We start from the raw sequence: 19,140 nt of genomic DNA on the forward strand, positions 1-19,140 counted from the left end.
CTGTGGATCCAAACACTGGTCCTTATGTTTGCTATTTATTCTGCAAGTGCTTTAACTATTGAGTCATCTCCCAGTCAACCTCTTTACTCTCTCTCTCTCTCTCTCTCTCTCTCTCTCTCTCTCTTTCTTCCTTTTTTTTTTTTCTTCTGACTTGGTTTCATACTATATGACCTTGGCTGGTCTGAAACACTCTATGGAGACCAGACTGGCCTAGAACTCATAAAAGATCTACCAGTCTCTGCCTCCAAGAACTAGGATTAAAAGTGTATGCCACCACACCAGGCACAGCCTCTTTTCTATTTGTATGTATATGTGTGGGATGTGTATGTGTTTGAATGTGTCGGTCTATACATTGACATTGGGTGCCTTCCTTGATCGTGTTCCACATTATTAATTGAGGCGGAATCTCAATCAAACCCAGGGCTTGTTGATTTAACAAGTGCAGAAAGCAGTTTCCTCCGGGAACCCTATTTCTGACTCCCATGAGCATGACCACACTGTATACCTGCGGAATGCAGAGACTAACGGCTGCAGAAGAAGTGATGATTGAATGCACTCTCCTAAAGAGACATTTAGAGCATCCCCTCTATGACTCAAAGGACACTTCAGAAGAGGGGGCAGAAAACTGTGAGAGCCATAAGACAGGAAGAAGAGTTGCAAAGTACCATGTTCCAGGCAAGACCCAGGCAGGGACTGCAATCAAGCGTTCACAGGCGCTGCAGTGCCTGTATTAGATCTGCAAATGAGCTCATCGACAGGCAAGCAAGGGCGTGAACAGAGGCTGAGCTATCTGTAACAGACTGAGGGAGGGGGAAGCCACTGTTTGCAGTCTGTACCCACTCGTGACCTTCCCAAGTTCCAGTGTGTACTTCGAATTCAGCGGTCACATAGATGGTCCTGGTTAAACTAAATGAGTCACACAACAAAACCAAAAGTCATGAACCTGAAAATGGTCTGGTAGGAAGGAGAATGTGTTCATCAGGATGGAGATAAGAGAGAGCAGGGAGAAAGAGTAATCAAAATGTATCACGTGTGTATGAAACTTTCAAAAAACAAAGCCAATTTATAAAATCACCTGTGTTCAACAAAGCCTTTGCAGTACATCAACCTTTATAGCTATACATGTGTGGGGAAGGTATGCATTCACAAGAGTATGGAGACCAGAAGTCAACATCTCAATCCTGGATGTCATTTCTTAGGCACTGTCCATCACGTATTTTCTTTTGATAGAAAAGGCCAGGGTCTTTCACTGGCCTCCAGCTCCCAGGTAGACTATACTGGCAGGGCATTGAGCCCAGGGGATACATCTGCCTCCCAGCACTGGGATTACAAGTGCATGTTCCACACCTGGCCTTCTGTGGGGGTTCCAGGGTTGGAACTCTGGTCCTTAAGATTGCAGAACAAGCAATTTACTGACGGTCACTTTGAAATGATTCTACTTACTCGCCATCCACGTCCGGTCTTTTACAAACACAGTGAAACTTGCCACCGAAATCTATGTAGAGATCATCCTCCACAATATGAAAGATCCGCCCAATGACCACTTTGTCCTTGGCAGGCCCCATCTGTGTCAGCGGAGAGTGTCTCAGCATGGAAGCAAAGGATTCTACAATTTTTGGAGACTCCTAAATATGAGAAAAAAATATTTATAAACATGAAATCCATCAAAAAGAGGAAATTTCACAAAACCAATCTGCTGTACACCCACAGTGTGTAGAATGAGTTCAAGACCAAAGTGGAAGCTTACTCCATACTCCTCATTCCTCTTCCTCCCTTTCCTTCTCACAGGCCGCTGGAGGAGGCAGCAGATGACTCTCTGAGCCTCAGCAAAGGCAAGGACAACAGGCAGGACCTAGACAGTGCTATCAGGTCCTGGCTCCTGCGCGTGTCCAAGGAGACCACACTGAACTCACTCCCAGAACCTAGAGCGTGATTTCATCACAAATGTCAGTGCAAACATTAATCTCTGTCATAGAATAATGCTAAAAAAAATGAGGTTTATCTTCACACCCTCTTCGTTCTCTGATAGGATTCTCACGCTGCAAACTCTCCAGGAGTCTTCTGCAGGCTTGAAAGCTGAACACAGGATGCTGTGAGAGTATTTTCTTATTCTTACAACTGTTTCCAGACAAGCTTTGTTAGAGACCTGTAAATACAAACTGGTGTTTTCTAGTCCTCTTTAATTTGAATATGGGATGTGTGATAGATGTTGGTGCAAAGTACAATGTTTCTATTTGTGAGAGCAAATTACAAAGAAATATTAATTTGATCTGACTACATCTACCGACCTACGGCCTGAATTATGAATGAGTTTTACACGCTACTCAAGGATTATTAATCATTTAGGGGCACGTACCTTCAATTATACAACTACATTTGTAACAGAACTTTAGTGTGGCACTCCGAATTACAACTTAAATGCTGTTCCCGTGAGAGCCCTGGGTCGACCCACAGACTGAGAACCACTGTCCTAGTGACTCAGCAGTGCCCAGCCCTGAACAGAGCAGAGCCACACCAAGTAAGCCAAGAAGAAACAAGGCAGGCACCACGTTCCTTTGCTGGAAGCCACTAAGTCACCCACACAACCAGCACCAGAGTAGCTGGGAAGACCAAGACAGATATCAATGTAGGGTCTCACTGTGCTTGTAACCAGGAAAGTCCCCATCCACACTGGCCCCTACCAGGTTTGTTCTTTTAATGTTTTTTCAGCTGACTCATTAGAGCCATAGCCATGTAAAACAAGAGGCCCTCAGGAGCCACACCTAACACACAGTCTCCTTCATAACCATGAAGGGATGTGTGGGCTAAGAGCGTGAGGCAACAAGTGTCACTTCCCCTCTGGTTTAAAAAACAGTATGCTGAACTATCTCATAAAGAATCCCTTGGGCTAGCAAGACGGCTCAGGGGGAAGCTGCTGACAAGCCTGACACCTGAGTTCAATTCCTGAAACCCACTTGGTAGGAGAGCTCCAGCAAGGTACCCTCTGACCTTCCTAGGCAAGCTGTGACATAAGCACATACAAATCCGTGGAAATAAAATTATTCCCTTGAGAGTTTTAGCAAATCTATTTTACTTATTTATTTTATTCCTGGGCATTTATTTATTTATTTATTTATTTATTTATTTATTTATTTATTTAAGATTTCTGCCTCCTCCCCGCCACCGCCTCCCATTTCCCTCCCCCTCCCCCAATCAAGTCCCCCTACCTCATCAGCCCAAAGAGCAGTCAGGGTTCCCTGCCCTGTGGGAAGTCCAAGGACCTCCCACCTCCTTCCAGGTCTAGTAAGGTGAGCATCCAAACTGCCTAGGCTCCCACAAAGCCAGTACGTGCAGTAGGATCAAAACCCAGTGCCATTGTTCTTGAGTTCTCAGTAGTCCTCATTGTCCGCTATGTTCAGCGAGTCCAGTTTTATCCCATGCTTTTTCAGACCCAGTCCAGCTGGCCTTGGTGAGTTCCCGATAGATCATCCCCATTGTCTCAGTATGTGGGTGCACCCCTAGCGGTCCTGAGTTCCTTGCTTGTGCTCTCTCTCCTTCTGCTCCTCATTTGGACCTTAGGATTTCAGTCCGGTGATCCAATGTGGCATAAAACAGAGAAGTCGACCAATGGAATCGAATAGAAGACCTGAACTTTAACCCACAAACCTATGAACACCTGATTTTCGATAAAGGAGCTAAAAGTATACAATGGAAAAAAGAGAGCAACTTCAACAAATTGTGCTGGCATAACTGGATGTCAATCCGTAGAAGAATGAAAATAGATCCATATCTATCGCCATGCACAAAACTCAAGTCCAAATGGATTAAAGACCTCAATATCAGTCTGAACACACTGAACCTGATAGAAGAGAAAGTGGGAAGTACTCTACAACACATGGGCACAGGAGACCACTTCCTACGTATATCCCCAGCAGCACAGACATTAAGGACAACATTGAATAAATGGGTCCTCCTGAAACTGAGAAGCTTCTGTAAAGCAAAGGACACTGTCACTAAGACACAAAGGCAGCCTACTGACTGGGAGAAGATCTTCACCAACCCCGCAACTGACAAAGGTCTGATCTCCAAAATATATAAAGAACTCAAGAAACTAGACTGTAAAAAACTAATCAACCCAATTATAAAATGGGGCACTGAGCTGAACAGAGAATTCTCAACAGAAGAAGTTCAAATGGCCAAAAGACACTTAAGGTCATGCTCAACTTCCTTAGCGAATAAGGAAATGCAAATCAAGACAACTTTAAGATACCATCTTACACCTGTCAGAATGGCTAAAATAAAGAACACCAATGATAGCCTTTGCTGGACAGGTTGTGGAGAAAGGGGTACCCTCATCCATTGCTGGTGGGAATGCAAACTTGTGCAACCACTTTGGAAAGCAGTGTGGCGGTTTCTCAGGAAATTCGGGATCAACCTACCCCTGGACCCAGCAATACCACTCTTGGGAATATACCCAAGAGATGCCCTATCATACAACAAAAGTATATGCTCAACTATGTTCATAGCAAATCTATATTAAAGTAACTATTTCATTCTACGTTTTTCGACGTCAAATGGAAACGAGGCATTTCTTTCTCTTCTGTCACCTTTGCCTTTCTCACATTGTACAGTGGGGGCAACCGTGTCTTCAGTGAGGGAAAGGACTTCACACAAGCATAGGACTCCTGGGTTAATTCCTAAGTTTGTTCTTCAACTGTACAGTCATCATTACTCACTGGCTTTTGAAAGTCATTTAGATAATCAGACAAAAATTAATAATTAAGATCCTTCCAAGAGAGAAAGCATCAAACACAGATAAATGCACTGGCAAATTTCACCAAACATTTTAGAAAGAAATTATTCAAATTTTCCACAATTTCTCTCAGAAGTTAGAAAGAAAAGAACTATTTCTCAATTTGTCCTATGTGGGCATCATTACCTTAAGGCCAAACCACACAGGACATGAGAGCAAGCAGAGGACTATAGACCAGATCTTCAGTGCTATAATAAAATAGCAGTAAACTAAATCCACAACATATAAAAGAATTTTGCCCCACAACCAAGTGTGGTGAACAGAGTCAACATACAGAGATCAATTAATGTAACCCATCAAATCAATAGAGTACAGAAGAAAACCACATGGCCATGTCAACAGCTGCAGAAAAAGTCTAGACAATATCCAATATACAGTCATAAACACTTTCACTACACTAGGAATAAAGGGGAGCACTTCAACTTGATAAAGAGTGTCTTCAGATAACCCCTCCAGTTGCCATAATTAACAATGAGAAACATGGAGATCTCTCTACCGAGCTGAGAAGGAAGGCAATGAGTCACTCTCTTTGGCACGGGATTAGAAATCCTCACTAATGCAGTAAGGCGGGCAAAAAACCCACAAAAACAAACAAACAAACAAAAAACCTAAGCAAAAAGTGTACAAAAGAAGAAACAAACTGTCCTGAAAGGAGATGAACATCTATATAGAAGGCCAGGCAGTGGTGGCGCACGCCTTTAATCCCAGCACCTGGGAAGCAGAGGCAGCTGGATCTGTGAGTTCGAGGCCAGCCTGGTCTACAAGAGCTAGTTCCAAGACAGCCAAGGATACACAGAGAAACCTTGTCTCGAAAAACAAAAACAAACAAACAAAACCCCCAAACCCTCAGAAGGACAAGGAATGGGAGCTCGGTTATTCACTGGCTTGCTCAGCACACACCATTCACTCTTCTCGGCGCCAACAGAACTGGAGTGCTGACACAAGCTTGTGACCCCAGAGCTCAGGTTGACTGAAGAGAATCCGAAGTTCAAGGCCATCTTTGGCCACATAAAGTTAAAAGCTAGCCCTAGCTGTTGCTGCTATTTTAATGTAAACTAATTTAATTCTTGGCGACGGGGTGGGGGGGGTTGTCAGCCTGTGCTACAAGAGATCCCACCAAAAATAAAAATATCAATAAGCAACCCTGCTCCCCCTGAAAGCAGTGATTACAACAGGTTTACAGGACATCCGGGTCTGTCAGAGGAGCCATCATGCTTGAGGGGCAAATAAAATTACAAAAGGAAGCCGGGCTCACATTCTCTCTCTCCCCCCTTCTTATCCCGCCATTTCCACCCTTCCCCCTCTCCCACCTCTTTGTCCCATCCTTTCCCTTTGCCCCCCCCCCCTCCAGATTTGTCTAACTAAACATTAGGTCATGCAGCTAAGTACATGGAATTTTACTTCCAGTTATTCTACAAAGCGAGGCATTTTCCCAAGCAAGACTGCTTTGTTGTAAGGGCTTACGTAAGTTGGTCTGTACTATACAATTTCTCTAATAACACACACCACATTTAAAATTTATTATTATATTTTATCTTCCTTGCTATACTCCAAGATGAAAGAGTTATCTGTATTGCTCACTACTAAAAAGTTGCATACATATATAATCATGGCTCTTAAAAGAAAAAGGAAAGTGGCATATTTACTGACTCTCCTAAAAAGAGTCATCTATAAATCAATTTCTATTCCATCTCTGACACCATCACTCTGAACATACTTAACCTTCAATCTTTGACAACTACCAAAAAATCCTTTCCAGGGAAGATTCTCGTTATGGTGGGTAACAGTTACTGCAGAGACTCAAAACTCCTCAAAGTTCTGAGAATAAGAAACTGTTGAGTGCTCAACCCTAAACATGACATTTATTATCCCTCAAAGGCTCACAGACAGAAGGAGGGGAATAAAAGATGTACAAGCTGTGGATGGGAAAGAGTGTTATCAAATGCTATCTTCTAGGCATGACAGTGTCGTGGAACTCATGAACTCACAGCAGCTGTTCTTACCCGTGCAAAATTTACCGGGATTCCTGGGATCGAACCCACATCACCAAGCTTACATGCAAGTGTCTCTATGTGTCAGGCTTTCCAGACCCACACATTAAATTTAAAGTTAATTTACTAGACAAATCTTAAGTGTTCAATTGTTCTATATGGACAGCCTGTTATGGAACATTTTGAAGTTCAAAGTCTCTAACTATAATCCCCTGTAAAATCAAAACGCAGATCACAAACTTCTAACACACAATGGCATGGGAGATACATCACTGTTTCAAATGGAGAAAAAGGAGCACAGTAAGGAGATACTGGACCAAAGCAAGACTGAAAACCATCTGGGCAAACTCAAAACTATGCATCTCCATGTCTGATGTCAAAACACTCTTCAGATCTTCAACTAATTTCATTTTTGTTGACTGTAACACACTTCTCTCTTGAGCTGCTTCCACTCCTGCTAGCACCTTTCCTTGGCAGGGACGCCACGACTCTGGCATCTCAAGTATCTTAGGGTCTCCAAGGCAATCCAGGTTCCACCTTCGCAGTTTTACACAACGGCTTCTCTTGGTCTCCATGCAAGGATACCCCTACCACACACCTGACCTCAGCATCTTTCCTTAGTCTCAGAGAGAGAGAGTCCATTACCCTTTCTTGTATCCTTGACTCCAAAGCTCTAGCTAATGATTCTAATCATAAGGCTGAAGTTGCCAAGCTCTGCTACTTCCTGGGCTGGAACATGGCCCTCTCGTTCAATTGCATCTTCATCAGCTTTCTGTTTTCCATGGTTTCTTGCACTGCTTAAGCTTGCCTGTCCTGGAACTCACTCTGTACACCAGACTGGCCTTGAATTTAAATATCCTCCAGCCTCCGCCTCTAGAGTGCTGGGATTAAAGTGTACTCAACCACACAGGGCTCTGCGCTTCCTTTAATCCTTTTTCAAAATTTGGAAGCTTAGCTGTATGGGATCTTGTCCTGAGGTTGTCACTCCCTTTATTCCATTTATTAATCTGTTTATCTCCTTCAACACCAACTTATCTCCAATCCACTTCTTAGTGCTCCTTTCCTCTTCAAATTGTACATTTTGTAATTTTCCTTGCTCAGTTTGCTCCTTTTTTATTATAAATCTGTATAAAAGTAATAACCACACAACAGAGGCAATACTGGGCTTTTCTGAGATTTCCTCTGCCAATGGAATTAATCTAAATCTCTTCACTTTAGCTTCAGGCAGATGCTTTGGACAAGAGCAAAAATCAGCCACAATCTTCACCAAAATATCTCAAGAATAATCTCTAGGCAACATACTAAACATCTTCTCCTCTGAAACCTCTTGAGCCAGGTCCCGACAGTTCAAATGACCCTCAGCAACACTGTCTTTCATGTTCCTACTAGCATGGCCCATTAAGCCCCAATTAAATTGGTCAATTACTTTTCTAATTCAAACTCCCAAAGTCCATATTCCTTAAAACAAAACACATGGTATTGTCAGGCCTATCACAGTAATACCCCACACCCCACTCCTGGTACCAGCTTCTGTCTTAGGATTTCTATTGCTGTGAAGAAACACCATGACCATGTCAACTCTTCTAAAGGAAAACATTTAATTGGGATTAGTTTACAGTTTCAAAGACATAATCCACTATCTTAATAGAGCCAAGCAGACAGACATGGTGCTGGAGAAGGAGCTCTGAGTTCTATAACTTGCCCTGCAGGCAGCAGAAGCAATGGTGTCCCACACTGAGCACAACTCAAACAAAGATCTCAAAGTCCACCTCCACAGTGACACACTTCCTCCGTAAAGCCACACCTACTCCAACAAGGCCATATCTCCTAAGAGTGCCACTCCCTATGGGCCAAGCATTCAAATTTACGAGTCTATGGGGACATACCTACTCAAACCACCACAGATTCTAAATACAGTATGTCAATATAAGTGACTAGCAGTGGTTTTTAACAGCCTGCTTGTTTGGCTGAATGAAGCATACTAAATGAAGACACACTGTACTAAATAGAGTTGAAATACCCTCCTAGTCCAGGGAAAATATCCTAAAGGCCTGGAGAGAATGGAGGTTGGAGTGGATTGACTATTTAAGAGCTGATCACCCATCCTTCACAGTGGCTCCCTGAACTCAATGGAGAAGATAGGGTTGTGCCAGGACCGCAGACTGGGTCAGCACGGTCTCAGGGCTCAGTGGCTATCAAGCTCTCTGATTGGCTGATTATACTGCTCCTGAATTTCACAAAAAGAAATCTTGGCTTGAATCACACATGAGCATCATGACCCAGCCACCAAACTTGAACTAATTTCCAGACTGCCTGTCTCTCTCTCTCTCTCTTTTTTTTTTTTTTTTGCTTTTTCGAGACAGGGTTTCTCTGTGGCTTTGGAGCCTGTCCTGGAACTAGCTCTTGAGACCAGGCTGCTCTCGAACTCACAGAGATCCGCCTGCCTCTGCCTCCCAAGTACTGGGATTAAAGGCGTGCGCCACCACGGCCCAGCGACTGCCTGTCTCTTAAATAGAGAAGTTCATTCCAAGCCCCTGCAGCCTGACTATGGATGTTATCTAAAAGGAGGAAAGAGGAAGGAACAAGAGAGGGAAATGGAGTGGGAAAAAAGAAAGATAAAAATTACGTTTCCTTTCATATGTGGAATGTACGTGTACGTGTGCATGTGATATGAGAGCAGAAGGGAGGTGAAAAGAGCAGCGGGAAGGACTTGGAGACGGTTGGGAGGGGTGAGAAAGGAAGATGCATCTGTGTATTAAAGTCCCATGGTGAAACCGTTACTGTGTATGCTAACTAAAAAAGTTAATAAAAAAACAAATTTATACTATCAACCCTTTTCTTCACTTTCCCAAAGAGAGCTATGACTATTTGATCAGGTGACTGTCCATCAAGTGAAGGAAAATAGATTTTCAGAGATGACAAATTGCATCAGTCAGAATGGAACTTGTTGGAGATCACAGGCTCAATTTGTTCTCGCTCACGTACACACTCTGTAGCTATCTTCTCATTCTATAATGTATAACTGGAATACATACACTGGGTAACTGGCAAAATCTCCGCACTAGTTCTGATTTGTGGACACAGGTCTATGATGATAGGGAAAGCCAGCAGAAGACACTAGAATGCTGGTTCTCAACCTGTGGATCAAAACCCATTTGGCAAACCTTTATCTCCAAAAATAGAAGACAAGGCATAGGAGAGATATAAACAGACCTTCCTGAATGGGAAGAGCATGAATGTCAGTCAGCCAGTGTTAGACCTTTATCCTCTCCTATCTTCACCATCCATTTATACCCTGAAGGCAACAGGCTCTTCCTGAGTTCTGGTTATGATGAACAGAGCAACAGTGAGCATGGGCAAGTGCTCTAGTAAGATGTGCAGCCCTCTGGGCATATGCCCGAGAGGCACAGATGCATCTTGTGGTAAACCTACCTGTTTTCAGCTTTTTGAGGACCTTCCACACCAATGTCCATAATGGCTGCCCCAGTATTCCCTTTTCTCCAATTTTATCAGTATCTGCTGCCATTTGTTATTTTATTATTAATCTTGGCCATTAGGAAGTGCCTGTCTCATAAATTTCAGGAGCTAGTTGATCTTCAGAAGCAACAGAGGAAAAGTCAGGTGCAATGGTGTGCTTGTGATCCCGAGCCAGGCAGAGACCTCGAATATTCTCTCTCTCTCTCTCTCTCTCTCTCTCTCTCTCTCTCTCTCTCTCACACACACACACACACACACACACACACGCATGCACACACGCACGCACGCACACTAGCAATTTCTGAAAAGAAAGAATCCTTACTGAGCTTAGTTAAAGGATCAAAGAGCAGAGTGATGGTTCTAGTGAGGATCTTCTCCAACCATACCTTAGGGTGGCTTATGGCTGTATGGTAGGAGCACAGAGGAAAACTGAATGTCAAGATGGAGTCAGTATCAATGGGCTCAGTTAGCTGATAAAAAGACACGGGCTAACAAAATGGATACAACAGAGGCTGACCTTCTGCTAAAAACAAGAAACACCACAGAGAAACCCTGTCTTGAAAAACAAACAAACAAAAAAAAACAAAAAAAAACAAGAAACACACCCCAACTTCACAGACAGATATTACCTCAGGACAAAGGGTTGGGAAAAAACTTCCCAATCAAATGGACCTAAGAAGCAAACTAGTGTAGCTATGTAGCTATCCTAATATCTAACAAAATAGGCTTCAAACAGAAATTAATCTAAAGAAATGGAGAGGTACATTTCATATTCATCACAGGAAAAATGCATCAAGATGAAGCTTCAATTCTCAACAGTTATGTCCCAAATACCAGAGCAACCACACATGTAAAAGAAACATTACTGAAGTTTAAATGGCACATCATCTCCACACACTAATAGAAGACTTCAACACCCCATTCTCACCAAAGGACAGGTCTACCAGACAGAAAATTAACAGAGAAATAAGGGAAATAACAGATGTTATGACTCAAAAGAACTTAACAAACATCTATAGAACATTCCATCCAAACACAAAAGAATATACCTTCTTCTCAGCACCTCATGGAACCTTCTCTAAAATCAACCACATATCTGGTCACAAAGCAAATCTCAACAGATACAAAGAAATTTCAATAAGCGCCTGTATCTTATCAGATCACCATGCCTTAAAGTTAGAATTCAACAACAACACTAATTACAGAAAGCCTACAAACTCATGGAAATGAATAATGCTCAGGTAAATCACTCCTGAGTTAAGGAAGAAATAGAGAAAGAAATTAAAGACTTTTTACAATTCAATGAGAATGAACCCAAACCTATGGGACACTGTGAAAGCAGGGCTAGGAGGAAAGTTCATAGCACTGAGGCCCACAAAAAGAATTTGGAGAAATCTCACACTAGCAACTTAACAGCACACCTGAAAGCCCTAGAACTAAAAGAAGCAAACTCACCCAGGAGGAGTAGACAACAGGAATATTCAAGTTGAGGGTAGAAATCAATAAAAATAGAAACAAAGAGAATGATACCAGAAAAAAAAATTAATGAAACAAAGATTTGGTTCTTTGAGAAAAATCAACACAACAGATAAACCCTTATCCAAACTAACCAAATGGCAGAAAGAGAATATCCAAATTAACAAAATCAGAAAGGAAAAGGGAAACACAACAACAGACATTGAGGAAATACAGAGAATCATTAGGTCATACTACAAAAACCTGTATTCCAGAAAAATTAGAAAATTTAAAAGAAAAGGGCAATGTTTGAATAGGTACCACATACCAAAATTAAATCAAGACCAGGTAAACAACTTAAACAGACCTATAACCCCTAAGGAAACAAAAGCAGTCATTAAAAGTCTCCTAAACAAAAAAAAAAGCCCAGGACCAGATGGCTTCAGTGCAGAATTCTACCAGAATTTCAAATAAAAGCTACTCCTCAAATTGTTCCAAACAATAGAATCAAAAGGAACATTGTTAAACTACTTTTATGAGGTTACGGTTACCCTGATACCCAAACCACACAAAGACACAACAAAGAAAGAGAACAGAGATAAACCTTTCTCGTGTTGATGCAAAAATTCTCAATAAAATACAAATACTGGCAAACCAAATCCAAGAACACATCAAAAAAAAAAAAAAAGGGTCATCCACCATGATCAAATAGGTAGGCTTCATCCCAGAGATGCAGGAATGGTTCAACATAAACATATAAAAATCCATCAATGTTCGGGCTGATGAGGGAGGGGGACTTGATTGGGGGAGAGGGAGGGAAATGGAAGGCAGGGGCGGGGAGGAGGCAGAAATTTTTAATAAATAAATAAACAAATAAATAAAAATAAAATAAGCTAAAAATAAAAAAATAAATAAAAATCCATCAATGTAACTGACCATATACACAAACTGAAAGGAAAAAAATGCGCGATCATCTGATTAGATACAACAAAAGCTCCACAAAATCACAAAATCCAACACCCCTTCACGATAAAGGTCTTTGAGAGAGCAGGGATACAAGGAACATACATAAACATAATAAAGGCAATATACAGCAACCCAACAGCCAACATCAAATTAAATAGAGAGAAACTCAAAGTGATTCCACTAAAACCAGGAATAAGTCAAGGATGTCCACTCTCTCCATACCTATTAAATATAGTACTCAAAATTCTAGTCAGAGCAATAAGACAGCAAAAGGAGATCAACGGGATACAAATAGGAAAGGAAGAAGTCAAACTTTTGCTATTTGCTTATGATATGAGAGTATACATAAGTGACCCAAGAATTCTACCAAGGAACTCCTACAGCTGATAAATACCTTCAGTAATGTAGCAGGATGCAAGATTAACTCAAAAAGAAAAAAATCAGTAGCCCTCTCTTATATACAAATGATAAACAGGCCAAGAGAAAAATCAGAGAAACATCACCCTTTACAATAGCCACAAATAACATAAAATATCTTGGGGTAACTCTAATCAAACAAGTGAAAGACTTGTATGAAAAGAACTTTAAGTCTTTGAAGAAAGAAACTGAAGAATATATCAGAAAATGGAAAGATCTCCTGTGCTCTTGGATAGGTAGGATCAACATATAAAAATGGCTATCCTACCAAAGGCAATCTACAGAGTCAATGCAAACCTCACCAAAATCCCAACACAATTCTTCACAGACTTCAAAAGAGCAATACTCAACTTCATATGGAAAAATAAAAATCTCAGGATAGCTAAAACAATCCTGTAGAATAAAGGAACTTCTGGAGGCATCACCACCCTTGACTTCAAGCTCTACTATTGATTCATAAAAACAGCTTGCACAAAAACAGACAAGTGGGCCAATGGAATCAAATTGAAGACCCTGACATTAATCCACACACCCATGAATACCTGATTTTTGACAAAAAAGCTAAAACTGTACAATGGAAAAAAGAAAGCATCTCCAACAAATAGTGCTGGCAGAACTAGATGTCAACATGTTGAAGAATGTAAATAGATCCTTATCTGTTGTCATGCAAAAAACTCAAGTTGAAGAGGATCAAAGACCTCAATATAAATCCAGGTACACTGAACCTGACTGAAGAGAAAGTGGGAGGTAGCTTTGAATGCACTGGCACGAGAGACCACTTCCTAAATATAACTTCAGCAGCACAGACACTGAAAGCAACAATAATAAATAGGACCTCCTAAAACTGAAGCGTTTCTGTAAGCAAAGGACAGAGTCAAGAAGACAAAAAGGCAGCCGACAGAATGGGAAAAGATCTTCACCAATCCCACATCTGACAGAGGACTGATCTCCAAAATATATAAAGAACTCAAGAAATTAGATATCAAAATACCAAATAATTCGATTTAAAAAATGGGGTGTAGATCTAAAGAGAGAATTCACAACAGAAGAATCTCAAATGGTCAAAAGACATTTAAATATGGGCGTCAGCAAAGATCCACACGTAGAGAAACGAAGACTGAGCATGAAAGTAAGAAAAGGGTCCAAATGGGCCAGGTTATATGATCACCCTTCACGTACAGCACGTGTTAACTATAAATCTTCTTTCCTTTCTGGAATGATGTGACTACTGCTTTCAAGCATATTTTAAGTGTTAATAATGGCCAGTCTCTTGAGAAGTCTATCTACTTCAGTTTACCATCTCATTGTCTTTATTAACTGACAATTTTCTCTAAGATGGAAGTGAATGTTTCAGAAGGTTTATTACTAAATCTTAGTAACTCTTCCAGAACTCTACAATGTAAAGGAAAAGGGCTGGCATTATGGCTAAAATAAGAAACATTTTTCAACATTCCTTTACAACGTTAATAATTTTTAAAGTGGAATGACTTTTTGTCAATATAAAACTGGGAAGATTTAAAAAAGAAACCTGGGAGGGTAAGAATGAAGGGTTAAATAAAAGCACATAATTTTGTTATTATATTTATATAGTGGAGATCATTTTCCCCTTTCTAATGAAGCTGACACAATACGTTCTTTGCTGAGGCACCCACCTTTATAGTGAAATAAATCTCTGGTATTCCAAAAAGAGCTCAATGACAGTGTGAGTGTTCCATCATGGACTGCAGAGACTGCTTAGTGGTTAAGAGCACTTGTTGCTCTCGTGGTAGACCCAGGTTCCATTCCCAGCATCCACACAGTACACATAGAAATGTGCAGGCAAAATACTTGTGTACATTTAATAAACAAACAAACAGTGTTCTGGAAAATTCAAGGGTTTTTTTTTTTTTTTACTTTGTTTTGTTTTGTTTATTTGGTTTGGTTTTTTTGGAGACTAAATCTCTCTACAGAGCCCTGAATATCCTGGAACTCACTATGTAGACTGGCCTTGAACTCACAGAGATCCACCTGTCTCTGCCTTCCAAGTGCCAAGATTAAAGGCATGGACTACCATGTCTGGCTAAGATTTTTAAATTAAAAAAGAAAAGAAAGAATGAGATTTTAACAAAAAATTGAAACATTTTAAAACTATTTACATGAAATCCATCTAAAATAATGTGAAAATAAATAAAACTACAAAGTGTTCTATAAAGTCAGTATTCTCCGTAATCTAAAGCACAAGGATGTTCAACTGTGCAGGCCCTAAACTCCCTGAAAACCACTTTTTCGATGTACTGAAGGGACAGGACACCCTCTACTGTAAGGAAGCAGTAGTAATAGCGTGAACACAGAAAACCATTCTTTGCTCAATACTGCCACCTGTGGGCAGCTAGCATGCATTATAAACTACAACAGTTCATATTGTGATAGTGTTCAGATTCACACCGTCTAAATGAAATAAGAGTGATTAAGGATTTAAGATTTAGGAGTGGAAAGGCTGGGATGTCACTCAAAGATACAGCAATGGTCTATCATGTGCCAGGCTCTAGCTTTGATGCTCTACCCCATAAAGGAAAAAAAGAAATAGAAAAATATATTTATAATAATCTTTATCAAACATTAGCCAGTAGTCCTTTTATGTACCAGAATAAGCTGTGTTGATCACAATAATAAAAAATATTTGGTCCTTATACTCAAAATAAGCAAAACAACTAACAAATTGAAAAATAATGCCAGCATCAAAGCTGGTATTTTTACCAAAGGAAAGGAGATGTGGCCACACGAGCTCACAAGTAGCCATAGAACACACAGGACCTTTAAATCCAAATGCCCTTTATTTAGTAACTTCCATGAGAAATTAGGACAAAGAATTATGTGGATCAATTTCTGACATACTTGAAAATGCCAAAATGAAACCCATTATTTTAAAAGATTAATATATGCTACAAAGAAAGTCGGTGGGCACCACCTGAAATTTCATCACTATATATACATAGTTTAAAATCCATAAGCAGGCTTCTGAGCTGTACTTTTGCATTTATAACTACTCAACCATCAAACTAAGTTTTATAATTTAAATCAACATATATTCCTGCTTAACATGTAAGGCATTATGCAGTGGATGTAAATAAAGACTATACGAGACCGAACCCTGCTCTCCAAAAGTTACAATTACAGTGGAAGACAACAGGCTCAGAAATGACTTCAGTGTAGGCTCATATTTCTGTATGGCACAAGAGCCATTAGCCCAGTCTGAGCTGATCACGTAACTCTGCAGACAAGCTGTCTCTGTCTAACAATAGCCAGGATGTACTGCTCCTAGTTTCTTTTGTTATAAATGTAGATTACCTGAGGAGAGATGTTGGCTGAAGCTGATGACTTAAGAGTTAAGAGGTTTGGTGCTTCCTCCCTTTGTAATTTGGAGGATGTCTTATAGAGATGCTAATTCATGGTCTACCTGACTGCTAGCATACAGGTAGATGCGGATGTGACTTGAGCCAAGGCACCTGGTTACCTAGACAGCCTAATGTGTTTTCCCGCTCAATTGATGTGATGATATATAAGATGTTTGGAGAATAAACAAGGAGATCTTCGCGAGATCTTGCCCTTCCATGATGACTGTGTAAGCTGCATCGGTTTATTCCTCGTGACTCCGTTCCAGTCCAGTTAGGAAATCTATGTTGGACCCGCACGGTCACCAACACTTCAGTGAAGCTCCAAAACTGCCAGCATTCTATAAAGACAATGTGAAGCCAAGCACGGGACACTGGAAGGTGTTTCATAGGAATGGTAGGATCACCAATGATGGAGGAAGGTCATTGGTTAATAAAGAAACTGCCTTGACCCATTTGATAGGCCAGCACTTAGGTGAATGGAGTAAACAGAACAGAATGCTGGGAGGAAGAGGAAGTGAGGTAAGACGCCTCAGACAGACACCATTTCCTCTCCTCTCTGGGGCAGAGGTGATGAAGCTCCGACCCAGGATGGACGTAGGCTAGAATCTTCCTGGTAAGTGCACCTCGTGGTGCTACACACATTAATAGAAATGGGCCAAGCAGTGTTTATATGAATACAGTTTGTGTGTTGTTATTTTGGGGCATAAGCTAGCCAGGCGGCCGGGAGCTGGGTGGCAGGAACGCAGCCTCGCAGCTCCTACTACACACCAAGGCTAGACAAAGAATGAGGTTCACAATGAATCTGCACATGGATAGGCATCTCAGCAGGGAGAGCAACTTGTTTAGGAAACAATGTTTATCTTTAAACAAAATCACGCATAAACCATCTAACCAATGAAATCTTACATAAAACCCCAATATATGTGCTGTAAATGCAATTTTTGTGACTACAAGTATATCTTATAAGCTGATTTATCAAATAAAAAATACAAACATTAGCAATTCTAACTTAAAATTGGGGATGAGGGGCAATCCCAGCTCCCAAATTCTGAAGTTTGGTTCGGTCACCCAACATGAAGAACATTCGCTGGTGGGCTGGGGACAGAGTTAGCTACAGGTTACTTGCACAGGCACATATGAGGCCCTTAGTTTATTTCAAGAAATGCAAAGCAATAAAAGCAAATGCACACATAATAAAAAACCTCACGGTGATGAGGTGGTAGGGAAACAAGTGTCCCAACACTGTGCGTAGGAGTTGGGGGTAAGCTTTCTCCCAAGGGCATCTTCCAGGTTTGCTTTCCTATGCACCAATGCACACTGCGTCATATCTTTATTAGGGGGAACAAAACAGCAACAACCTGAATAAATTACATTCTGGCCATAATATAAAACACCAGCAGAACTGTTAATACTGTGTATATACTGATCATTTGAAGCAATTTGGAAAATACTCAAAATTATACTTAGGTGAAAATACCAATTTTCAGTACTAGCAAATAAACTATACTATGCTTATTGGTAGGGACTAGTTTGTTTTTAATAAATTTATTTATTTATTTTACATCCCTGCCACAGTTATACCTCCCTCCTTTCCTCCAGTCTCCCCCCTACTCCTCCATGTCCTCCCCTGCTCCAACCAATCCATCCTCCTCTGTTTCTGTTTAGGAAAGCGCAGGTCTCCCATGAACATCAACAAAACATGGCATATCAACTTGCAGTAAGACTAAGCACCTCCCCATGTATTAAGCCTGGGTAAGACAACCCAGTATCGAGAGTGGGGTCCCAAAAGCCTCGAGTCAGAGACAGCCCCTGTTCCCACTGTTAGAGTCCCACAAGAGGACCAAGCAGGTCAGTCCCATGCAGGCCCCCTGGTTGTTGGTTCAGGCTCTGTGAGGCCCGATGAACCCAGGTCAGCTGATTCTGTGGGTTCTCTTGTGGTGTCCTTGTCCCCTCTGGCCCCCACAGTCCTTTCTCCCCTGAGCTCTGCCTAGTGTTTGGGGGTGGATCTGCATCTGTTTCCATCAGTTGCTGGATGTCTCTCTGATGACAGCTGGGCTAGGCACCAATCTGGTCACAGATGGCCAGTTCAATATCGGCTGTTGTTGGGAATCTTAGCTAGGGTTTTCCTTGTAGATTCCCTTGTGCCAGGTTTTTACCTGACCCCAAAATGGCTCCCCTTTCCAGTAATTTCTTCCAGTACTCTCCCGCAATGTCCCCCGTAACCTGATCACCCACATTCCTATCAGCCCACTCAGGAAATCTCTTCTGTTTTCCCTTCCCAGGGAGATCCAAGAGTGCCCCCAGTAACCCTCCTTGCTACCTAGTCTCTCTGGGTCCATGGATTATAGCATAGCTATCCTTTATTTTATACCTAATATCGACTTTTGAGTGAGTACATACCACGTTTGTCTTTCTCAATCTGAGTTACCTCAATAAGGAAGATTTTTTTTTTTACTATTTCCATCCATTTGCCTTCAAATTTCCTAGCGTCCTTATTTTTTTTTAACAGCTGAGCAATACTCCATTGTACAAATGTACCACATTTTCCTTATCCATTCCTCACTTGAGGGACATCTAGGTTGTTTCCAGGTTCTGGCTACTGCAAACAAAGCTGCTATGAACATAGTTGAGCACGTGTCCTTGTGGCATGATTGAGCATCCTTTGGAT

The 19,140-nt window shown here is 41.2% G+C and overlaps 1 protein-coding gene across 2 annotated transcripts in view; it reads right to left on the minus strand.

The window, feature by feature from the left end:
* Positions 1-19,140, minus strand: part of Mrps28 (mitochondrial ribosomal protein S28) — a 138,552-nt gene that overhangs the window by 109,164 nt on the left and 10,248 nt on the right. For both annotated transcript variants that reach the window (XM_057790299.1, XM_057790300.1), the window contains exon 2: positions 1,444-1,625. In XM_057790299.1, coding sequence (XP_057646282.1) covers positions 1,444-1,625 — 182 coding nt within the window. The remainder of the gene's footprint in view (positions 1-1,443; positions 1,626-19,140) is intronic.

The sequence above is a fragment of the Chionomys nivalis genome, chromosome 16 (assembly GCF_950005125.1).
Source record: "Chionomys nivalis chromosome 16, mChiNiv1.1, whole genome shotgun sequence".
Taxonomy (NCBI): domain Eukaryota; kingdom Metazoa; phylum Chordata; class Mammalia; order Rodentia; family Cricetidae; genus Chionomys; species Chionomys nivalis.